The following is a 25,898-nucleotide window of genomic DNA, read 5'->3' as shown; positions in this document are numbered from 1 at the left end:
TGCTATAAATTGTGGTGTAGTTTGTTGGTTCAAGGATCATCTTTGTGGCATAAGTGAGGTGCAAAATATCAAAAAAAATATTTATAAAAAAATGAGTGTTATATTTATTTATTTATTTTATTTGCAAAAATTCAGAGATTCTACTCCGCTGGATCAACCACCTACACATGTACCATAAATAAATAAATAAACGTTGTGGTCTGGTTCATGAGTACACATAAAATTGAAAACTCAAACATGCCTGGCGTAAAAAGGTGAAGGATTTTGAGGAAGTTCTCTTTGGAAAAAGTCATAAATAGAAAAAAAAATATAATGAGTGAACTTTGGAAGAGACGAATATTCGCATTTTAATTTTTAATAAATGCCTTGATCCTTGTTTCCTTCATATTTTGCACCTGCACTGTGATAGAATATTTTTGAATTTGATTTAGGTTGTATTTGGTGAAATTTTCATATTTATATTATTGAATTTTTGTATAACTCATATAAGGGTACTAGCACACTTGCACATATTTCTTTATCTTTATTTGAATAGCATGATGCTATAATAAAGAGTTCTAGTCAAGTGTTTATGCATTCTTTCAGCTGACACTAATCCTGTATTAATGAGGCAAATAATTTTGTACGGTTATTTGGGTGAAGCTTAATCTAATACCTGGTTCCGTTTCTTTTTAATTTTTTTTAATGTTTTTGCTTCAGGACAAGCAAATAAATAAGTGTGGGGAATTTTGATAAACACTTTTTTATTGTTAATTTATATATATATTCTTTTTATAATTCATTAGTAATTTTAATTAATTATGCATTTAATTTCTTTTATTTTAATAATTAATATTTTTTGGGCTTTTTATTATTATTAGTTTAGTTTTAATTGATAAATTGTATTCTCTAGTCCATTAGTCAAGCCCATTCAATGAGGTTGTCTTTGTTATTTTGTGTCAGTTATTTAGATTTATTTGAGTCCAGCCCATTAAATTAATAATGTTATTCTCTTTCGGCTAAATAACGTCTGCGATGAACTGAGAGACCTGCGGCGATGAGCGAAAGAATTGGATCGCGAACCAAACTTCCGGACAACGTTCTTCAATAAACTCGGTCTTGTGGGTGATCCGAATGAGCAGCAACAGTTTTGAACGGAAGACAAAATTTTTCTATGGCTGCCCTTGGTCTAAGGTCTTCTACAGCTACCAAATTTACGGAGGTATAGTTGGCGTGAGCAATATAAAAGGACTGCAATCTCACTGTAACACCCCGGTCCGGCTATACCGTACATCCGAAGTAATTACCGCCACATCTAGACTGAACCCTGACCGACCTCGGTAGAGTCCACTCTAGATGCACAGGCTAAAGAAGAAAACTGCTTCACAAACACACACTTTCTACTTGACATAACCATATATTCACTTCAGTAGGAAGAGACAAAAGTAGCTAGATCAGCTACGAATATCTATATACCATAGTTGACCACTAGGGTCCCAAAACACCAAGATTTAAAGTTACTTACAAACTTACTAGCCAACTAAGTTTACTATGGCTACAAAAAAATATTTACACAAAATAGGTCCTTCCAAACCTTCCTAACCAACCATCTACTCCAAGCGGTGGTACACCGGTCCGGAGTATGTTCCCCATACTAGATGCCATTCACTCGCAAACCAGGTGAGATGGTCCAGAAAGTAGCAAGGAGTGATCACCATAGACCACTCATCCCAATAATCCGAAGGACTGGGGTCCCACGGATAGGGATAGAAGACGACGAACTCTAGGGGATCACTCCCCTCTAGCACCTCTATGGGATAAAACCCATGCCTAGCTTGGGCGTCATCCAGAAAAGTCGGCTGCCAATTGCGAACCGGAATGCGAGAGGGTGTAGATGGGTAAGCTGGGGGAGGGCTATATTGCGGAGAAGGAGGAGCAGGTGGATCAGGAGCGTAGCCAGGAACATAGGGGTCTTCGCCTATCAAAAACTAGGAGTAGTCATCATAGTCCATGGTCGGGAAGGTGAACTCAGATGAGCTCCCTGAGCTCACCGGGCTCCAGGAGCCCACACTAGATGACATCTGTTAAATAAAAACACATTGAAGTGCAGTTAGCGCGACGGCTAAGTAAGGGATCCATGGGTCACCCAAAATTAAATAAAGGTTTGCAAAACAGGTATATTTAAACAAAACCTTTATTACCATTCTCCTCATTGACACTTAACCTGCAAATAAGTTATCAAGTATAGCTCTCGCAAGCAATAACTAAGAATGGAACAACAATAGAAAGTCTTTGGAAAAGGGATTGCTTGACAAGAAACACATTACTCAACGCATCACTAAGCATTTAAGCATATAAGCAAGTAGTGGAAAGATTTTATGAACTTCGCATTTAAATCACCACTCTGTACTCGAAAATCTTCCTCATAGGGAAATTCCACTAACTTTTTCTCAAAGAGGGTTCATCAACACCCTTTCTTGCTAAAACAATCATCACATCTCTCTTTAGCGTAGCTACAGAGTAACTACATTTTCATACGAAATTCTCCATTTAGTTTCTTTGTAGAAAGCGTGAGGCCTTTGGAGTATTCTCTTGACTCCTTCTCTTGACCACTTGGATCATCGAACTCGGGTTCAGTGGTCATCACCCGGTCTAACACTGATCCCCTGGACGTAAGGTTCGTTAAAATGATCCCTAGCTGGCCCTACTAGGTCCATAGAAACGACACCTACCCGGACTTTCTAGAGTAACTATACTTTAAGTGTTCACACCCCCGCAGGAATACCTCATCCAAACGAGTTATATAGTACCCGGTGAATAGACTTCGCTCCTTCCGTATGAATGATCATACTAAATATAACAACCTTGGGCAATGGCACTTTAAACCACCCGAAGGCTAATCAAGGTCCTCCTCAACTTTACTAGAAACTAAGGGTTTGAAAACAATTTTCCTTCTTCCTCATCCTTCTTGAGTCAAAAATTACTTTTTGGACATATTTCACAAAACCAAGTTCCAACTTGAAATCATTCAACACACTTAACTTTGTCCAAAAGTTTTATTTCTCAAAACATTTTGATAATACACTAATTACCATACACCGGGGTAAATGAGTGTAATTATCCCACATTGTTCCATTATCACATCACATATGTACATAATACTTCATATATGTATATAGGCAATCAACATAACGCCTCACCCAATTTAGGCATACTCACATAAAAGTGCACATATTACCCATATACATAGTATAATTTCCACAATACTCATACGTATAGGTATACAAGGTTAGCATATATATCACATATATGTATACATACATACTACCACATTTTATTTTAATTATACATACATACCCATATTTATACACATATAGGCACATATATACGGTTTTACATATATACATACATCACACGTATATATATGTATATATATGAATATATATACCATACTTATACATACATACATATATTATATAATACACTTAGCCTCTCTAATTTAGATATTTAGGCATCTTAACTACCACATTTCCTCAACACAACAATTTATACCCATATATTATGCAAAATACAATTTCATGTATATTATACATACAATCATGTACACATTTCCACCTAGATCTCATCATATTTCAACCAAACAATCAATTATCCAATTTCAAGTGACCTTAACCTACTTAAGGGATTCTTTACCTCGAGAAAGTTTACTAACACCGTAGAAGCAAGTCTTGGACTTTTTCCCCAATTTTTACTCAAAACCCTAGGAGAAAAATTAACATCATAACAACAAATATTAAGAAACTAAGCTTAGATTCAAGGTCTAGGAAGGAAAATAAAGCTTTCTACCGAATAAAATTAAAGTTTTACCGAAAAGCTTGAGACTTGAGAAGGAATTTTTGGCTATGGAAGTAGAGCTTCAATGGAGGAAAATGGTGATCTCTCTCTCTCCTTTCTCCTTGTATTTTTCGGCCAAGATGAGGGAAATGGGAAAAAAAATGGCCTTATGATCCTACTCTCACTTGGTTGACTAGTCCACACCAACATGTGGTAAATAATTGTGACAAGTGTCACTTACTTATGGTTTGATCTTGAAAAATATCTTGGCTAGACTGATCGGGTTTAAAACAGATGAATTCTCAGTAGAAACTAATTTAAATCAAATAATTTTCGAAACCAAAAATTTATCCCAGACCGAAACTTAAAATTGGGCTAGGTTCGGTACACTGCGAAATTTAGCGATGTACGATCAGAATAAATTTTCGCTGCTATGGGCTAATTTAATTAAATAAGAAATTCAAGAATAATAGTATGGTGTCTAATAATCCATTTCCTAGGACAAACGGGTCCGAACACCAGCTCCTAAACTTCTTACGGTTCGTGACCGGTACGTACGATCGCAGCTTATTAACAACTATTTTAACTAGCAAAAATTATTCTGAATATCTATGAATCATATCTCAAGCATGCCAATAAAATAAAATTTAAACCTCTCCCCTTTTTTTTTTTTTGAAGAAAATATTTTGGGGTATTACACTCACGCCAGTGGGACATCAAGCCCTGAACCAAAAAAAAAAAAAAAAGAAGATTTTCGGCCAGCGAAATTAATTCATTCGCAGGTTTTGACATCAACAAATTAACATTCTAGCTTCAAATCCGTGTTCGGCAGCAACAATCCTTGTTCGGCGGTCAAATTTTCAGCAGTGAAGGTTTCCTTGTTCAGCAGCAAAGATATTTGAAGCTTCCGAACTCTCTTGGTGTTGCTTTCTTTTCCTCCAATTCACAATTCACTTTGTTAAAATCTTAAATTCTCAATTTGTGAATTGTGTGAATTTTGCTAAGATTAACTTCATACTGGTACCAAATTTTATGTCTTTATCACTGCTGTAATTAGTTGTCGATTAAGACTGTTTTGCTAAATTTTATTATTCTAGGAATATGATGATATTGCCATGCCGTCTATGTATTGATTTATGTTTAATTTTGCCAATTAATTAAGTTTTATCTTATAATTTGGGTTGCGATTAATTAAGCTGAATTTGGCCAATTTAGCTTTTATTAGTCTATTTGAGAGAATTATCAAGTACATACCATACTTAGTAATTTAATGCTCTATAAGATAAAAACATAAATAATTTAGTTGTCTTATTAAATTGTTTGTTTGGTTCATAAATCGGGTATTCCGTAAGTTCTTCCTGACTTAATGGGTTCTAACGGTTTAAATAAACGTCTTAAGCGTATGAACCATTAGAATACGTGACTGGATCTGGACGCCATACGGATTAGTCAGATAATAGTTAGAACAAACTCTTAAGTTGATTGGCAAGTTAAACTAATCTGCAGAACTAGTAATGGTAATTGATTCATGTTCCTAGAGCTTTGTTTTACGTGTTAGTTACTAAGTTGCATGCTATCTCGTTTGTTCGGGTTTTCAATTATTTTATTGCTCCAAGTTATTTTATCAGTTTTGGCTTTACTTTATTGCATTTAAGTTAATTATTTTCGAAGTTTATAAATTGCATCGTATTTATTCCCTGTGGGATCGACCCTTGTTATTGCACACTATCACTACAACTGATTCGTGCACTTGCGATGACTTATTAAATTTGTCCATCAGTGGGAGCGTGAACCCCCTTAGTTTGAGAAAGATAAGCTCATCAAAGCCCGGAAATTGAATTAATCTTAGCAGGACATGGGGCAAAAGGTGAGCCTAAGTGAGCTTAGAGTGAAAAATCCCTACTCCCTAGAAAAAGACATGAGGGGTTGATATGGTGAAAAGTAAAAAGGCAAAGGCCACTCCTAGAGATAAAACCAGAGGTGAGACATCTTGCCAGGATACGGGGTAACCATTGCACCGTCTTCGAAAAAGCATGGGTCTCCATGTGAAGTCAGTTATCCCGAAGAGATCCTGGAAGATGAGAAGAGTAGAGAGAATGTGAGCCGCCTCGCTAAGATTCGGGCACCCATTGCACTGTCTTCGAAAAAGCATGGGGCTCCATGTGAAGTCGGGTCGCCCGATAACGCTATCCTAGGAGGTGAGAAAATAGAGTGGTCGCCCAAGCCATGGCGATGAGCGGTCCATGTCCCTGCCCTCACATATATTGCGTAAAGGGGCTTTTGCATTTTGGTTGGAAATTGGCTAGGGGGTGCACATCGTTCCCACTAGTCAGATCGGCTGGAGGCCCCTAGAAAATACAAGGTGAAACCCTTTTGTTATTTGCATGCTTGAAAGGTGTGAATGAAACTTTTTATGTTATATCCATCTCTCGAGACCTTCATTTCCTTAGCATATTTCTTACATTTGGTCGGCATGAGTTTAGCAGTCTTGGTGGATATTGTAGGGAATTTCACCCGCTCAACTCCGAACACCCACACATCGCTTAATCAATCAACAATGAGAAAACGAACTATTCTTGGTGCTTATATGATTAGGATTTGATAGTATGCTTGCTTGAGGACAAGCAAGGTTTAAGTGTGGAAACTTTGATAAGCACCAAGAATAGTACATAAAAAGGGTCTAAAATGATATAGTTTTGCCATCCGATCATAACAATATCATGCATTTTTAGCTCAGATGTGATTAAAATCTTCTAACATTGGTTTTAGGAAAAGTTTTGAAGTATTTTGCAGATCGGAGAGGGATTTGAGGCTAAACAGAGCAAAAGACAAACGAAGCCGCAACGCAGTATCGTCCCACGCAGCCTCACGCGCGTGTGGAGGGGCGTGGAATATTTCCAGTAACCATCCACGCCCACCACCACGCGTGGTGGCATGCGTGGTCGGGCCAAAGGGCCATTTCGGGAAATTTGTCTTTCTTTTGTCACCTATATAAACCCCTTTTTCCCTAAACCTAAGGGAGAGTTTTTTAGAATAGTTTTAGATCTGAATTTCATTTAGGGTTTTCTCCCCTTGGGGGGAAATTCCTTCTTCTCTAGAATAGATTAGATTCAAGGGCAAGTTAGAAGATTGAAATTCCAAGAAGAAGGTGTAAGAAACCATTCTCATGGTGGTAACTCTTCTCTCTAATTTCTTAATCTAATACTTGTTTTCTTTGAGATTTGTATATCTTCTTCTTGTTTCTTTAGTATGATAGAGTAGATTAGAAAGGGGATTGGTGGCCCCAAGGTTAAACTATGTGGTTGTTTGATATAAAATTGCTAGATTGAAATGTGAGCTCTTTGATTGTTGAGTGATGATTTTGTGTGGATGATGTTCCTTAATCTTTGTGCCTAAGTGTGGGCACATTAGGTAGCAAACCCAAAGAAAGTGAGTGTGTGCGCGATAGTGGCCACTCACGAGTCTAACTCACCCACATCTCCGCTCTTAGTTCGAAAGGACGAGGTTCGAGAGGAGTGGTAGACAAGGTGTTTGATAAATGCCCCAACCGAATGAGGATGTGGGAGTCCAAAATGTGACGCCACTTGGTATAGTGCCATGAGCTCCCTAGTCATATCCACATCATTTGCTCGCAAACCCATAAGACGGTAGACCACATAGGATAGCCTCAAGCCCCAATCTTCGCCTTTCCATTTCTTTTACAAAACCATTTTCAACCTTTCACTTTCTTACCAAATGAATCCTACCCTTAGCTATTCCCGTAACTCTTCCCTTTCAACTTCCTAAATGCCAACACACATTCGTTCCAATTTGTCATCCTTGAGAGACACAACACTCGGGGAGTCTTGACTCTTCGTTTTAACATCTTCCATACCTTCATTCACCTCACCATATACCCACAATCATTGTCACTTTCTCAATACAGGATACAACAGAGTTAAAAGCATTTCATCATTTGCGACAATGTCAACATCAACCAAGCTGGTCGATGTCAACGCAGTTGATCCTGTGACTGACGGTATGAACTATCGCAGATGGGCTGCGAATGTAATTATGCATCATGAGGCGCACGACCTGGACTACGTGATCATCGAAGACCTTGTAAAATACTAGAAATGCAAGTTGCTGTTCTGAGCCAGAAACGCAGGTTGCTGTTCAGGACGAAACACCTGCACCAAAAACACCCTCAACCAAAACCAGCTCAATATCTCCTAAAACACGCTCAAATACGAAAAAGATAACAAGAGTGCAAGAGCTGCAATACTACAATGGATGACCAATGCCCTATTTGACATATTTCCGAAGCATAAGTCTTCCAAAATGATTTGGGACTTACTGCATCAAAAATATGGAAGTGATTACGCAGGCAGGAGGAATACGTAGTCGGTCGGTGGCTGAATTTCAAGATGACCGACTCCAGGTCAATCGTGGAACAGTTACATGAATATGAAAACCTTATTGCTACCATGTTGTCTGAAGGGTTTGAGGTGAACGACACTTTCCTTTCTGATTCCTTAATTGAAAAATTACACGAGTCATGGTTAGACTTCAAGTACAAAATAAAACACGAAAAGGAGAAATTTCACTCTATAACAATTGGTGAACAGCTTGAACATCGAAGAGGAGAATTGCGTCATGCTCCAGTCTGCCATGATTCCGAGTAATGTAAAGGCTAATGTAGTATAAACAACTGTTAATTTTGACAGGGCAAAATCTAGTGGACATAATAAAGGCAACAGCAGAAAGGGAAAATCCAACAATAACAATAACCACCCTAAGAATGGCAAGATTCAAAAGAAAGGGAAAAGTGAGGAATGCTTTGTTTGCGGGAAAAGAGGTCATCGCACAACCCAGTGCTATTTTTCGCAAAGCTATGGTCAGTCAGAACTCAGGCAACGGAGCAGCCAACGGAGTAGGCAATGGAGGGCCCAAGAGTCAAGCAAATCTGCTAGAAGACTCAGAGAATGCTGAGGTGATTGCAGTCGTGATAATTGAGGCCAACATGCTTGGACATCAAGATGAGTGGGTGGTGGACACGGTGGCATCTCGTCACTTCTGCAACGAAAAAACTATGTTCAAAGTGTTCAAGCCTATCACTGAAGGAGAACAAGTTTTCATGGGAAATTCTAGCGTCTCTGAGGTAAGTTGTAAAGGCAAAATAGAACTTATGTTATGTTCTGGGAAATAGTTAATGTTACGTGATGTGCTGTATGTCCCTTCCCTCCGTAGAAACTTAATCTCTGGAGCCTTACTGAACATGGCTAGGATTAAGTTAGAATTTGAGTCTAATCGTCTGGTGATGACTCCGTGTGGGCAATATCTTGGGAAATGATATCTGCAGGGAGGATTATTTGTGTTAGATGTGTCTATAATTAGAAATCCCCCTGTCGTCGAGTGTTTCCCTTTAACAACTTATGATTTTATCCCAAATTGGCTTAGCCCAGACAATAATAATAATGCTTCCTCTTCTGCTTATATCACTGTTTCAGTTAATGTTTGGCATGGTAGATTAGGACATGGTGGCTTAAATTGGATGAATACATTGAAAAACATGAATTTATTGCCAAACCTGTCAAGTGAAACATATGCTCAATGTGAAACATGTGCTGAAGCTAAATATGCTAGAAAATCATTCTCCTCTATAAATCATCATACCTCAACTGTGCTAGAACTTATACATACTGATTTGGCTAATTTCAAAAACACTGAAAGTAGAGCTGGTAAACGCTATTACATTTCATTTATTGATGATTTCTCTCGCTTTAGCAAAATCTAACTGTTGAGATCAAAAGAAGAAGCCCAAATGATTTAATTTCATAAGCCTAATTAGCTCTTCTTGAGCCCAATTATTTTTATTTGGCCCAAGCCCAAGACAAATCTAAACCCTAGATATATATGAAGCTATGTACATTGGTTTCAAGCTAGATGTTCATCCAAGAAGTTCTAAATCAGCAGCCCACTCCCAAATCGTATCTCTCTCCCATCTCTCTTCTTCGCAACCAGTAGGGACCAGCAGATCAACGCAGCAGCGTAGCAACCGGCGACCTTCCCTTCCGTCTCTCTCTTGCTCTTGATCGGACCAGCAGGGGAACCTGCGGCGGAGCAGATCGGCGGTGGTGGGCGGCTCGGGCGAGGACGTCCAGCGAACAGCCGCAGATTGGAGCAGCAGGTGGTGGTCTCTCTGGCGTGGCTGGTCAACGACGAACTCCGGCGGGCAGTGGCGATCAACGGCGGCGTCTTCCCTCCTCTGGCGCGGCAGCTGGACGGCGGTGGCTGTGGGTGGTGTGGTGACCGGCGGTGTGGCAGCAGGTGTGGCGGTGGTGGTATTGGCTCTGAAAAATTGGGCAGAAAACAAAGGAAGATGGCAAATTTGTGAGAGATTAAGTTGGATTAGTGAGGTAATTAGTAGCTTTATTAACATTAAGGGTGTTTCTATTGAAGGTTAAGGTGTAATGAAGGTAATTTATGGTTAATCATTGTGTTTAGTCATTATTGAAGGTAATTAAGGCTTATTGTTGGTGATTAAAGCTGGATTATGATTATGGAAGTAATGATGGATTAAAGGTTAAATAAGCTTAGTTAATTAATGATGATGGTGATGTTCGAATATTATGTTGATACACGAATTATGAACTGATGATTGAAAATGGATTATGAACACAAATTAAAGAGTGTTTGTGGTTAATGCTTTGGCAGTAGGTGAATAGGAATACTATTGATGGTTATTGAATAATAATGGACATGATTATAAGGCGATGGTCTATGGGTTATGGATGATGATGTTGCTTGAAGCTTATGGAGGATGTTAATATTGTTGTTGTCAAAGTACTCTGTTTATATGATTTGCTAATGGTGAAGTTACTGCTAATGATGGAATTAAATTAGGATGATAGAATAATGGATACTGTTATTGCATGTTGATGAGGGGTTCATGGTTTAATAGTAATTATTAAGTGTGATGCATGATATGATAATTGTTAGTGACATGATGATGGGTTAAGGGATCATGATTACGTGATTATTATATAATGATGGAATTGGATTGATGATTATGTTGGCGGGCTAATTATGAGTTATGGATATTAAGAGATAAATTGGACTATGGATGATAATGATTAGTATGAAATTGTGGTGATACTTATGAATTATAAGGCATGATAATGGTGCTATGGTTTAATGATAATATTATAAGGATGGTTGGAGGATATATAAATGGATAATGATGATAATGAAGCTATAATGATTAATGGTGATTATTTCTTAAGGATGGTGGCTAAAATTTATGAGGAATATTTGAGATTATGGACTAACGATTAATTGAATGATGGGTAATGATGGATTAATCATTAGATGATAATTGTATAATGATATGGATTACTACTATTATCCATAATAGTAGTATTGGTAAGTGAATGGAGGTTTGTTTGGTTCTCAGGTTCCTTGTTGAAGTGTTCAACTCAGGAGTTGAGCTAAGACTGGGCGTTTTATTTTTGGAGCCTAGCTTTGAGGTAAGTTTCTATGTCCGTCAAAACTACCTTCCCCTATCTAAAATGCGCTATTTATCTGATTTGGGTCTTTAAACTATTTGAAAATGTGTTTGGGTTTCTAAAATGCGATAAATAGCAAAATGAGTATATTTCGGTGTCACCTTATTATTTAAAAAGTATGAATGTGTATGGTTATATAGTGAGGACATTATGGTAAATTATTTGAGTATGAAACTATATGGCTTTTGGAAGGTATAAACTATATTTATTTGTGACAGATGTAAACTATATTATGATTGAAGGATAAATTTTATTTGATGCAAACCCTATTTTGGAAATGCATATATTATATATATACTCTTATCTTGTTTTGGAAGTGTATTTGAATAGCCTACGGGCAATGGAAAATATCTATGAAAACTATTTTGAAAGAATATTACTATCTTGGAGGAATTATATAATAATGTACCTATTATTTTGGAGAATATACTTATGTTATAATCTATATGGAGGTTATCTATATTTTAATTATTGGAGGTTACGAGAATCTTGGGCTGCGGTCCATATTATTATGAGCACTTAGGGCTGCGGTCCTATTTGCTATTGATATGAGAACCTAGGGCTGCGGTCCTATTGGTTATTGATTGGGTGGGTAACCTAGTAGTAAAAATCCTGGGTTACTAGGGCTAGTAACTACCTTTGGGGCTTGGAATCTCCGGGGTGTGCGCACTTAGGTTTCTAGTTCTTGTTTCCATTTACATTGTATAGGTGTGAAGGTTCGGTAGTGGAGGTAAGCTCCGTTCCTATCCTCCTATTGGTGATTTGAGTACCTCCATACTTATGTTTTACTTGGTGATTTAACTATGAATTAAGAATTGTTGGATACCTCCACTTATGTATTATTATGCTATATTGATACTTGGTAATGAGAATTGAGCTATCTATACATTGAGAAGGATATTGAGAAAATCTATGTTTTGAAATGGCTCTATGGATGTGAATTCCTCCTTATACTTATATATATTTTAACCTATTTGGCAAGTGGTTATTTGGAGAGCTATGCTTTTAAATGATATTGAGAAGTATTGAGAAATGCTATATTATGAATCCTTCTTACTTATATTTATTTTGAAAATGAGTGAATAATCTAGAAACTAGCTATACCATTTTGTAAGAGTAAACATTATTGTTTTGGGGACTATATTACCTTGTAATAAATCTAGTATTTTCGTTGAGTAGTGTGTGTGGGGAAACTGATTTGGGAAATATCTACACTATGTACCTTTGGTGTCAGTCAAACTCTTTTATTGAATGGTTCTAAAACCTATTTAAAAAGTATATCTAATTTAAAAAGTATATATGTATTTATTTTACGGGGCGGGGTAGAGCTTACTTAGCATTTCTGTGCTAATCCTTTTATCTCTTATTTTCCAAACCTTGAATATTTTCAGGATCTGGACTTGTGGCTAGTTGAGAGCGTGACGTAGAACTTGTAAGCCCCGAGAAATGTTCACGTCATAATCTGTGTAGATTGGACTTGAATTGTCTTGTAGTTAGTTGTGATTTGAATAAGGGAATATTGTAATGGAAGTTGTAAATAGAAACGTTTGAAGCCTGTGCGTTTGGGCTTAGTTGTGACCCAAGCGTGGCATAGCACCCCTTTGTTTAAGTTTTGGTTTCGCTTCCACATTTATATTCAGTCTTTTAGTAACAAAACCCTTTATTTTGATTTATTTCTGGCTTTAGATTTTGGGGGTGTTACAGTTGGTATCAGAGCCCAGTTTGAGCCTATGTTGACCCTAGGTTTAATCTTAGGATGTTAAGAGTTGGACTTTAAGAACCTATGTTGACCGTAAGATATATGAGCTTGACTATAAGTACTTAAGCTTGAACACTTGAAAATGGAAATATAGGTTTGGAACTCTAAGATCTGAGGACTTCTTAAGAAATTGCGGGTGATGTGAGTTCCTTAAGATTGCTTGTCTGTGCCAATCTGGTTAATTGGAAGTTGTTCTGTTTAGTTTGGATTTATGTTGTGAGCTTTGGCTATTGCACCCTGATGGTGTGCATTTCTTTGGTAAGTACCTAACTGTTTTAAGGTAGTTGTTCGTTTTGGACTTGCTAAGGACTTGACTAAGACTAGAATAAAGGAGTTTGGATGTCTATCGGTGCGAAGTAGTAAGTTAGTGGTGTATGCATCTAGACAAGCAGATATTCGTTCAATTCAATGGCGAGGACTACTCTACTTGTAGTTCGGAGTCAGCTGTAGTAATCTTCGTTCGAAGGGATTGGCATCATCGCGCGTGTAGTAATGTTTGTATGATCCTCTCTAACCTCAAGAGCTGAAGGGTATCTTCGCGACTGAATTCTAATATGAGACGAAGAAAGCGATTAGAGGTTGAAGATTCTCGATCGTGAAAGGGAGACAAGAGTAGATGTTAATACCCTAAGAATAAGTCTGATCACGCCGAGCGAACGTTTTTGGATCGACGGTGAAGAGACTTGTAAAAGATAAACTTGAAGATTAAAAGTTAAATTTGGAAATATTGGAGCACGAAGAGTTGAAATGTAAGGTCGAGATATACAACATGACGGTAGTTCTATCTCCATTTGAAGAGACAAAGAAGGAACAAGTTAGAAGTTGTGAATTTGGAAGTAATAAAGATTAAGATGAGTAGAAAGGAAACTTTGGACTTCTTGAGATACGTGAGGATGAGAGGAAATGTCATGAATAGGTCGTGTGCATCTATGAAGCGTGGGAAGATCAAGAAGTGAATTTATGGAAAACTGATATTGCTTATGATAGTGGTAGCTTGTATAAGGACTCAAAGGAATGAATTTTGGTGATAAAAATGGAACAAGAAGTAGCTGGGCTTATGGTCAAATGATTGAATTATCAAAGATTGAGACTGGCAGAGTGAACGTAAGGACTAATGCAATAATTGGATTTTCTTAAGTGGAGTAGGGGGTGTATATCAAAGGATTTTCGTAGAAGGCTTGACATTAACTAAGAAAATAAAGAACAGAGTTGGATTATGACTGATTGACGTATGAATATTGCAAGATTTATACCCGTGAACGAGATTGGATCTACTTAAGCAATTAACAAGGACATTAGTGGAGCATAGAGCAAAGTACCATGGAGTGTTTCAAGATGTGGATTCTAAGAGAAGTTTTGGTTATATTCCGCTCTTGGGAAGTACCATTGACCTAGACACAAGGTTGGAGTTGGGAATTGCATTTCACTAACTATGGATGACCAACAGGAAGAACCATTAAAAATCTGAGACGACGAGTTGAGAAGTCGTGCTATTAATCTACAAGGATCACAAGATGAACACTAAGATTTGATCGAATCTTCTTACTACGATGGTTGCCAATCAAGTATATAAAGTATTCCTTATAAGGTTTTTGTATGATTTGAAGAGCAAGAATTCACGGTGCTAAAGAATGTATAAGTGATATGTTGGTTTTAAGGCCTCGATGCTTCAAGGTACAACGAGGAAGTGAATTTGGTTCAAAAGGTCACTGAAATCATGTGACGAAGGGAATAGATAATCGACCGAATCTCAACAATAAGAAGGGAGATATTGCTAAAAGTTCTACCTTTTAAAGGGATGACGAGGATTGGTAAGAGGGATAAATTAAACCCAAGGTTTATTAGACCATAAAGGATATTGGGAAAGATTGGAAAAGAGACTTATAGATTGACTTTGCTAACCAATTGGACAAGAATTTTGAGTGTGTTGACAACGGATATTCGTGGTTCGTCACATTTAAACCCTTCTGTTGTGATAAAGATGATTGAGACTTTAAGTTATGAAGAGAAACCGATAGGGATTTTGGATTCAAAACGCGTAAGTGTTGTGATCGAATCGTCAAATCGAAGAAACCCCTCGGAGCTAAAATTCCTCGTTTACACTTAAAACTGAATTCCTCCCTTTTTCCTTGAATAACCAAATACCCTATAGTTAAGAAATCCTTTCTGTCTTTTCAAATCTCGTTCTTGCTCTTTCCTCTCACATGATTCTGTACAAGGTGTCAACCTTATTTCCTAAATTGTAACCTTGATTACCTTGATTATATTCTTAACCAACGTTGTCCTTGAGTTTAAAACTTAAACCCTTATTCTCTTTTCCTTGTTGGATAAAAATTTTTTTTTTTTTTGAAAACTAAGCGTATATCCTATAAATATTTTCATCTATTATCTACCGATCCAATTTTGATTCTTTATCCCAAAAATGATTTTGAGCTTCGGGGACGAAGCTCCTTTTAAGAGGGGTAGAGTGTAACACCCCGTATTTTCCAAACATTATTATTTTAAATATAAATATTCTCAAAAATAGCTTATTTTCTTATTATTAAATATTTTAGTAAAACGTTATTAAATCTAATTATATTTGACGAACAAGCTTACAAATAAAATATTTTAAATTCCTTATCTCAAGTTATTTGATACAACTATTTATATAATTATTTATAGTTTTAAAAGCTCTATTTAATAAATAAATTTATTTATCAAAATTTTGACTCAAAAGTGTATCTGAGATGAACCTGTGACCTTTATATTATTGTTTTGAGCCTAAGTTTGAACCCAAACTAAACCTAAGCCCAAATGATTTAATTTCATAAGCCTAATTAGCTCTTCTTGAAGCCCAATTATTTTTATTTGGCCCAAGCCCAAGACAAATCTAAACCCTAGATATATATGAAGCTATACATTGGTTTCAAGCTAGATGTTCATCCAAGAAGTTCTAAATCAGCAGCCCACTCCCAAATCGTATCTCTCTACCATCTCTCTTCTTCGCAACCAGTAGGGACCAGCAGATCAACGCAGCAGCGTAGCAACCAGCGACCTTCCCTTCCGTCTCTCTCTTGCTCTTGTTCGGACCAGCAGGGGAACCTGCGGCGGAGCAGATCGGCGGTGGTGGGCGGCTCGGGCGAGGACGTCCAGCGAACAGCCGCAGATTGGAGCAGCAGGTGGTGGTCTCTGGCGTGGCTGGTCAACGACGAACTCCGGCGCGACAGCTGGACGGCGTCTTCCCTCCTATGGCGCGGCAGCTGGACGGCGGTGGCTGTGGGTGGTGTGGTGACCTGCGGTGTGGCAGCAGGTGTGGCGGTGGTGGTATTGGCTCTGAAAAATTGGGCAGAAAACAAAGGAAGATGGCAAATTTGTGAGAGATTAAGTTGGATTAGTGAGGTAATTAGTAGCTTTATTAACATTAAGGGTGTTTCTATTGAAGGTTAAGGTGTAATGAAGGTAATTTATGGTTAATCATTGTGTTTAGTCATTATTGAAGGTAATTAAGGCTTATTGTTGGTGATTAAAGCTGGATTATGATTATGGAAGTAATGATGGATTAAAGGTTAAATAAGCTTAGTTAATTAATGATGATGGTGATGTTCGAATATTATGTTGATACACGAATTATGAACTGATGATTGAAAATGGATTATGAACACAAATTAAAGAGTGTTTGTGGTTAATGCTTTGGCAGTAGGTGAATAGGAATACTATTGATGGTTATTGAATAATAATGGACATGATTATAAGGCGATGGTCTATGGGTTATGGATGATGATGTTGCTTGAAGCTTATGGAGGATGTTAATATTGTTGTTGTCAAAGTACTCTGTTTATATGATTTGCTAATGGTGAAGTTACTGCTAATGATGGAATTAAATTAGGATGATAGAATAATGGATACTGTTATTGCATGTTGATGAGGGGTTCATGGTTTAATAGTAATTATTAAGTGTGATGCATGATATGATAATTGTTAGTGACATGATGATGGGTTAAGGGATCATGATTACGTGATTATTATATAATGATGGAATTGGATTGATGATTATGTTGGCGGGCTAATTATGAGTTATGGATATTAAGAGATAAATTGGACTATGGATGATAATGATTAGTATGAAATTGTGGTGATACTTATGAATTATAAGGCATGATAATGGTGCTATGGTTTAATGATAATATTATAAGGATGGTTGGAGGATATATAAATGGATAATGATGATAATGAAGCTATAATGATTAATGGTGTTTATTTGTTAAGGATGGTGGCTAAAATTTATGAGGAATATTTGAGATTATGGACTAACGATTAATTGAATGATGGGTAATGATGGATTAATCATTAGATGATAATTGTATAATGATATGGATTACTACTATTATCCATAATAGTAGTATTGGTAAGTGAATGGAGGTTTGTTTGGTACTCTTATCTTGTTTTGGGAGTGTATTTGAATAGCCTACGGGCAATGGAAAATATCTATGAAAACTATTTTGAAAGAATATTACTATCTTGGAGGAATTATATAATAATGTACCTATTATTTTGGAGAATATACTTATGTTATAATCTATATGGAGGTTATCTATATTTTTATTATTGGAGGTTACGAGAATCTTGGGCTGCGGTCCAGATTATTGTGAGCACTTAGGGCTGCGGTCCTATTTGCTATTGATATGAGAACCTAAGGCTGCGGTCCTATTGGTTATTGATTGGGTGGGTAACCTAGTAGTAAAAATCCTGGGTTACTAGGGCTAGTAACTACCTTTGGGGCTTGGAATCCCCGGGGTGTGCGCACTTAGGTTTCTAGTTCCTGTTTCCGTTTACATTGTATAGGTGTGAAGGTTCGGTAGTGGAGGTAAGCTCCGTTCCTATCCTCCTATTGGTGATTTGAGTACCTCCATACTTATGTTTTACTTGGTGATTTAACTATGAATTAAGAATTGTTGGATACCTCCACTTATGTATTATTATGCTATATTGATACTTGGTAATGAGAATTGAGCTATCTATACATTGAGAAGGATATTGAGAAAATCTATGTTTTGAAATGGCTCTATGGATGTGAATTCCTCCTTATACTTATATATATTTTAACCTATTTGGCAAGTGGTTATTTGGAGAGCTATGCTTTTAAATGATATTGAGAAGTATTGAGAAATGCTATATTATGAATCCTTCTTACTTATATTTATTTTGAAAATGAGTGAATAATCTAGAAACTAGCTATACCATTTTGTAAGAGTAAACATTATTGTTTTGGGGACTATATTACCTTGTAATAAATCTAGTATTTTCGTTGAGTAGTGTGTGTGGGGAAACTGATTTGGGAAATATCTACACTATGTACCTTTGGTGTCAGTCAAACTCTTTTATTGAATGGTTCTAAAACCTATTTAAAAAGTATATCTAATTTAAAAAGTATATATGTATTTATTTTACGGGGCGGGGTAGAGCTTACTTAGCATTTCTGTGCTAATCCTTTTATCTCTTATTTTCCAAACCTTGAATATTTTCAGGATCTGGACTTGTGGCTAGTTGAGAGCGTGACGTAGAGCTTGTAAGCCCCGAGAAATGTTCACGTCATAATCTGTGTAGATTGGACTTGAATTGTCTTGTAGTTAGTTGTGATTTGAATAAGGAAATATTGTAATGGAAGTTGTAAATAGAAACGTTTGAAGCCTGTGCGTTTGGGCTTAGTTGTGACCCAAGCGTGGCATAGCACCCCTTTGTTTAAGTTTTGGTTTCGCTTCCGCATTTATATTCAGTCTTTTAGTAACAAAACCCTTTATTTTGATTTATTTTTGGCTTTAGATTTTGGGGGTGTTACATATGTGCTTAGAAAATCGCGCGATATGTGAATCTAGAGATGCTATCTTCTTTGAGCACATCTTTCCTTCTAAAGGATACTCACAATGTATCTGATGAGAAAATTCTAAAGAATGAACATGCTCTACTACCTATGTCTAGTTTTGTAGATGAGTTTGATGAGCCTAGAAGAAGCAAACACTCTAGAACTGAGAAAAGACGTAAAAGAATTGTGTGATCAATTCGTCTGTCAGTTAGTGTTAGAAGAAAAAAAAAAACTTTTGAAGATGCTATGCGCTCAGTTGACTCCACGTTGTAGAAGGAAGCAATCCAGAGTGAACTAGATTCCATACAGTCTAATCACACTTGGGAATTGGTAGACCTACCTAAAGGTTGTAAGCCAATCGGCTATAAGTGGATATTCAAAAGGAAGTTAAGACCAGATGGGTCTATAGAAAGATTCAAAGCCAGGCTAGTAGCCAAAGGCTACACCCAGAGATTTAGTGAAGATTATTTTTATACTTATTCACCTGTAACAAAAATTTCAACTATTCGTGTTTTGTTTGTCCTAGCATCCTTACACAGGTTGATAGTTCATCAAATGGATGTGAAAACAACGTTCCTTAATGATGATCTAGAAGAAAAGATCTACATGGAATAACCTAATAAGTGTGTGACGCCTGGTCAAGAAAGAAAGGTATGTAGACTCAAGAAATCTCTGTATGGTTTAAAACAAGCAGCAAAATAGTGGTATGAAAAGTTTCATAAAACTTTGATAGGCCTAGGTTACACGACTAACCAGTCAGATGCTTGTTTGTACCAAAGTAGTTGAGTCCAATACTATCATTATATGCCTTTATATAGATGACATGCTGATTTTTAGCTCACACATAGAAGTTATTAATGAGACCAAGAGAATTCTATGTACTAAGTTTGACATGAAGGATCTTGGTGAAGCCGATGTTATACTTGGGGTAAAACTTCTCAAAACCGACAAAGGTTATCTTTTGTCACAAAGCCACTATACAGAGAAACTGTTCAAGAAATTTGATAGTTTCGATGTAACATCGGCTAAAACCCCGTATGATCCAAGTGTCAAATTATCAAAGTCCATGGGAAATAGTGTATCTCAAGAAGAATATGCAAAAGATAATTGGGAGTCTAATGGTCTTAATAAACTATACTAGGCCAGATATTGCATTTGCAGTAAATAAGCTAAATCGATAAACCCACAACTCAAGCGATCCACATTGGAATGCACTCAAACGAGTGCTATGGTATCTAAGAGGTACCATGGACTGGGGACTTGATTATACAGGATTCCCAGCAGTGATAGAAGGGTATTGTGATGCAAATTGGGTAAATGACAGTAAAGATGTATGCTCAACAATTGGATATGTTGTGACACCCCCAACTTTTTCACGCTGAGATAGGCATAACTTAACATAAAAGCTAACAATCTCAAGACTAACAGGATAACAAAGTGGAAGCATACTTAAAACTTAAAAGGGTGTCATGCCACATCTAGAAAATTCAACTCTAGATGCACAAGCTAAAATCCATAAAATCAAACCAAAAGACAAGACAGCTGTAATAGTCAATACAGAATCCATAAACTAAGGCACACAGACCCAAAACGTCTAAAACAACACTAGTCTAAGCATAGCACATAGGAGATCTATCTCTATCGCGCTCTCGGCTCAGACTACTCCATACTTGGAAAACAGTTTAAGAAAACATTAGCGAAAGAATGCTAAGCAATTAACCACTCACACTCGTGAGAAAATACATAGTATAATATGGTTCTAAATAGGTTTACACACACGTATAGAATATACGCACCAACGAACTGTTCTTTATTTAAATCAGAGACTCAACAACAACAAGCTGAATAAGTCACAAACCAAGACTCTTTCAAATGAATCCAATATCCAATAACGAATATGCAAGACAATGAGTCTATAACGAGATACCAACTAAATAATAACTTCAATAGAATAATCACAAAGAAACCAACCAAACCGCAATACCAAGGAACAACAATTTTATAGTAAGATACCAACTGAGATACAAACTCAACCAACTAACCACAAAAGAAACCAACCAAGCCACAACATCAAGAATAGAATCCCAACTACAACCTCCAAACCACCATACCATCCCTCATACCAACCACCAAACCAAAGTTAATACACAGAGGCATAAAGCCCAACCACAGAGGCATATGATGCCCATTATCACAGAGGCAAAAGTCCAACCACAGAGGCAAATGATGCCCATTACCACAAACGCAAATGATGCCCACAGTTAGTTCCACAGAGGCACAAAGCCCACAGTTAGTTCACCCTCAACAAGCCAAGAGATACTCAAAAGACTCAACGTCTCCACATACCAACCTCAGACTCTTTCTCCCAAGAATGATTCCACCAACATTTCTCAACTCAGGAAATAAACACAGTATATATGTTAAGATAATAGCCAAGGAATAAACCAACAATAGTAACTCCACAATCCAAGATAATGAACCAAAAGACATGAATAAATACTCAATAACCAAAGTGGAATACTCAACAACATATTCAAGACATGTTCCAGAATCAGAAATGGAAATAGAACCGAGAATACACTAGCGGAACAGACTGGCGGAACGCCCTGCACCGCCACACCTGCCCGGCCCTTATAACGGAACCTCACATCGGAACGCTTTGTTTCGTCACCCTACACCGCACGAAGGTCACGGCACACCCTGGCGGATCCCCTCCTTCCGTCACAACACACCACCGTCACCTTGCGGAAGACTCTAGCGGGACACATTATACCGCTAGAATGCACCGCAAGAGTAACCCCAACACACCAATTCCCAGACCAGAACAGAATACACGATACTCATTTCCAGAATATGAAATATGATCAGATTGCACATAATACACATCTCAGAAGCCAAACAATAAATGGAATCCATAACAAGAATTACTCATACTCATCAAGATACAAAGGATAATGAACACAAGTACAATAATCCACAATATAGATTCACAGATCATCAAAACAAAGGCTATAAACCCCAAGAAATTCACAAGATTCCAAACACCAAGTCATATACATAGATCATGAGTGAAAATAGGTTTAGTGAGACATGGATGATTATCTCTTGAAGCTCTAATCAAACCAAGCAATCTCCAACACTAGGAAAACATATAAAGAAGTCTTCCTAAGGAGAAATACTTACCTAAGTGCTATGGTCCCTAAAAGAGAAATCTTGACTTGAAATCTTGAAGAAATGAAGGGTAGGGTATGCTTAGGGTTCTTAAGGGGTGAAAGAGTGGAAGGGAATGTGTTTTCCAAGAAAAGAAAACAACTAGGGATTATTAGTACAAGGCTTTTTATATGAGTGGAGGAAAATCATTACATACACAATATATGTATCATATTAGGGTGTTAAAATAATACATGGGGTTATTTATAAGAAATGGGTCATCCACATTCAATATTAATTTAATGAGTATAAACATAGTCCTTCAAAGATTGGGTCATTACATAATTTATTTACTTATAAGGAATAAATCAAGGATTTGGGCCCTTTGATTAAATAAATAACTCAGAATAGGAAATATATCTTTATTAAAAGAACGAAGCCCAATTAAATTAAATTAATTACAAGATAGAAATAATTACCGGGTTCCAAGGCTTGAATTAAATCCGGGGTATCACACTCTACCCCCCTTAAAAGGAGATTCGTCCCCGAAGCTCAAAGCTCACGGGAACAAGAATCAAATGGTTAGAAAGGAATAAAGGATCGGTCAAGGATTAACGAAAGGATTGCTCAACCAATCCTATACTCAAGAACATACTATACTTCTAATTCCTAAACTCCTAACTTACCCAAACCATGCACAGCATGCAAAACTAAGCTAACCTTCTTACCTTGGTTGAATAAGGAATCATAATAAGGACCTAACACGCTCACGAAAACAATTAGCTGACCTGGATAACCACCTCGCGACGAGCTGCCTGGAGCTTGGAATGGATCGGGATGCGGGTTCTCAGGCGGAACCTCGATGCCCAGCTTAGCTTCAATGAAAGCCACAATCTACCCTCAGATCCAACGATGTGAACCTTCCCTCAACCATACGGTGCATCTCCTACAGCTGGAGAAGTACGGGCTCAATTGGCTGTGCGGAAAGCATAGGATCGTGCTGCTCCTTCCTTCGGTGCTCCCCATCAATCTCATCCTCTGACTCCTCGTCTCCGGACTCCTCCTCAAAGCTTTCCTCATCCTCGTCTTCATCTCCTACCTGCTCATCCTCCTCAGGTGTAATCAAGCCCTTCAGCCTCTTGTAGGGAATGTGATAGCGATCTATAAACACCCTACTTTCATCTGGTGGCATACTTCTCAACTCATGGGCGGTGATGTACTCATTCCCGCCTACCCGGAATAACCCATATTGCTGTAGGTTCGAGGCATTGAAAACACCGTGAACTGGCTGCTTGGCTAAAAATCCAACTCAAAACCATTCCATATGGCTGATTGCGGCGCTTGGCTGTCTTGCAAAACTCCATGTGTGAAATCATCAAACTAGGCAGGTTGAACTTGACCTTGTGCTTCAAGAAGTAAGCAAAAGTACACTCTAAACCCGCCACCTCCTTGCTATTGTTCTTGTTAGGCAACAAACTCTCCCCTACGAGTATGGTCAAAATCCTCCTCTCTCCTGACAGATCATGCTAAATAGGCATAACGTCTAAGGCAATGCCCTCCTCGCGCCCCAACATATACTTCAAATAATCCCGGAATCCCACCTCCGAAGTCTCAATCCAATACTGCCTATCATACTAACATACACCTTCTAACGGTAACTTGAGCAATTTAGCAAGCTTAGGGGGTCAAGGACAATTTTCACACCCTTCACAATTGTTGTGAGCACGGGTACCTGGTTAACTTTCTTAACTCGCATATTATGATAGAATTCCTTAACGAAATTAGGGTAGACCACATTTTCAATGAGCAAAAATTTCTCCAACAACCCTTGAAAATTCAACATATCAACAAGTTCGGGTGAAAAATGTAACGGGTCAAGAGCTTTACCATCAATTACGGAGTACCAGATACTCCCTTGACCTTCTCCATCACCGGGCAGATTTCTTCTGGGCATTTTGAGTTGTTTCGAAGGACTACTGATTATGGGGAGAGTGACAAAAATGGAGGAACAATGCATTGGGAAGGTGATTTCCGGCGACGAAACGGATGGCGTGCCTTGCTGCTTCGTTGACGGAAAGAACCCACGGACCACTGTACTGCCGCTCACTGCTACGGGAGAAAAGACGGAGGAAACTAGGCCGATAGATCAAAAAGAAAGAAAGGTAGGGTTTTGATCTGAGTTGAAAAAGGGAAAATACGAAATTGCCCCCCATACTAGCGGAACGTTCCAACGGAGTGACGCCCCCCGCCAGTTCGCTTTCCACACTCTTGTGGATCCCTCTCGCGGAATGACTTGGTCCGCCCCGCCCTTCCGTTTGGCTATGCAAAACTCCCTCGCGGAAATACCTGCTCCGCACCGCTACTCCCATTCGATTTTCAAAATAAAAATCAGATCTTGCACCTTAGGACCAACAGGTTAGCGTGGTTGGATGGTCCGGTCCCTTGTTGCTTCTGCCTTGGTGCGGGTTTGAGCCCCCCCCCTCCCCAATATACGCGTCTTTCTTTTCTCGATCTCTTTGTCTTCTTCTTCTTCTTTTTTTTTTTTTTTTTGAGCTTGACTTTGACTTAACGAGCTTCTTTGCTTTGTAGAGCGAGACCGAATTTCAGACTCATCACTTACCTACTAATCAAACTTCTATGCAAACTACATGGCTCTTCATAAGGGTTCAACCGACTAATTGTGTCCTATGACTACCCCCCCCCCCCCCAAATAAAGTATCCATATGCGATGCAACTAGAAGTTGAGTCGAAGGGTTACCTTCATTCAATCCGCTAGCTTCAGCCTGAGTTCGGCCCATGATGAAGATCTTCCTCTGCTGAGGCCCAGCCTGCACCCCACGACCACCACTTAGCTTGCCCCAACTATTGCCCTCGGTTTCCTTTGGAGGTCGGGTCACTGGCTGCACCCCCGGGGTCGCACCCGGTCTAGAATGAGACGATCCTCCTTTCTTGGATGTGCACTCGTAAGCTCTATATCCCCTCTGTCCGCATCTATAACACTCAACCAGATGTCCTTCGCAGTCTCTCCCAAGATGGTTTCGCCCACACCTCCTGCAGTGAAAGTGCCGCTCTTTCTCTCCGCCAAGCTTAGATCCCTGCCCTAACCCAGGGTGAGACACACCTCCACTACCAGCACCACCCTTTTGGAAACCTCCTCCTGAACCGAAGCCACCACGCCTATGGTTCTTGGAGTTTGACGCACTACCCTCCCCGGGTCTCTTAGAACGGTCCTGCACTCCCTGCCGGATAGTCAACACCCGGTAGTGGTCTGCCTGTAACACCCCGGACCGGTTTGGCTTGCCGTACATCCGGAGGAGTTACCGCCACACCTAGAACGAGTTCTATCTTCCTTTGATAGACCCCACTCTAGGTGCACAGGCTAAACGGAAACTTTTACTTAACAATAACAACCACCCATCATAATATAATATATATATATATCTACATTTATATATACATAAGTTTGCCCATCGGGCCAACATATAAGTTAAGGGTCATCCACGACCCGACGAGTTGAGTTAGCCACCACTAAGGCTACAAAAGGCATTTACACAAAAGAATTTTTCCCAAAGCATCTCCCAAGACGTAATACCTAGTCTATCCGGCGGTACACCGGACCTGTAAACTTGCCCCAGACTAAATGCCACTCCCCTTCAAACCATGTGAAATGGTCTAGGAAGCGAGAGGTGGTGTTAACTATGGACCATTCGTCCCAATACTCTGGTGAACCGGGGTTCCATGGATAGGGGTAATACACGATAAACTCTAATGGGTCACTTTCGGTCAA

General features: G+C 38.4%; 1 protein-coding gene and 1 long non-coding RNA gene across 2 annotated transcripts; both read left to right on the top strand.

Annotated features, from left to right (window-relative positions):
• The first annotated feature begins 9,751 nt into the window (after positions 1–9,751).
• Positions 9,752–13,033, top strand: LOC116017691. Its single transcript, XR_004097946.1, has 3 exons — positions 9,752–10,211; positions 11,249–11,321; positions 12,752–13,033. It is a non-coding gene; the product is annotated as an uncharacterized LOC116017691 (long non-coding RNA).
• A 2,745-nt stretch (positions 13,034–15,778) lies between these two features.
• LOC116017690 lies at positions 15,779–18,891 on the top strand. Its single transcript, XM_031258314.1, has 2 exons — positions 15,779–16,500; positions 18,627–18,891. The coding sequence occupies exons 1-2, from the start codon at positions 16,009–16,011 to the stop codon at positions 18,660–18,662; spliced, it is 528 nt and encodes a 175-aa protein (XP_031114174.1). The 5' UTR covers positions 15,779–16,008; the 3' UTR covers positions 18,663–18,891.
• The last annotated feature ends 7,007 nt before the right edge of the window (positions 18,892–25,898 follow it).

This window comes from Ipomoea triloba, chromosome 4 (genome assembly GCF_003576645.1).
Source record: "Ipomoea triloba cultivar NCNSP0323 chromosome 4, ASM357664v1".
Lineage (NCBI taxonomy): Eukaryota > Viridiplantae > Streptophyta > Magnoliopsida > Solanales > Convolvulaceae > Ipomoea > Ipomoea triloba.
Note: the sequence above shows the minus strand (reverse complement) of the source record. Positions and strands in the feature narration are given on the sequence as shown.

What these genes read in the sequence shown, in the direction of transcription:
- LOC116017690 (XM_031258314.1), top strand. Translation starts at nt 16,009, where the DNA reads ATGAAGCTATACATTGGTTTCAAGCTAGATGTTCATCCAAGAAGTTCT. An exon ending in GATTAAGTTGGATTAGTGAG is followed by an intron (nt 16,501 to 18,626) that starts GTAATTAGTAGC and finishes GAATATTTTCAG; the next exon opens with GATCTGGACTTGTGGCTAGT.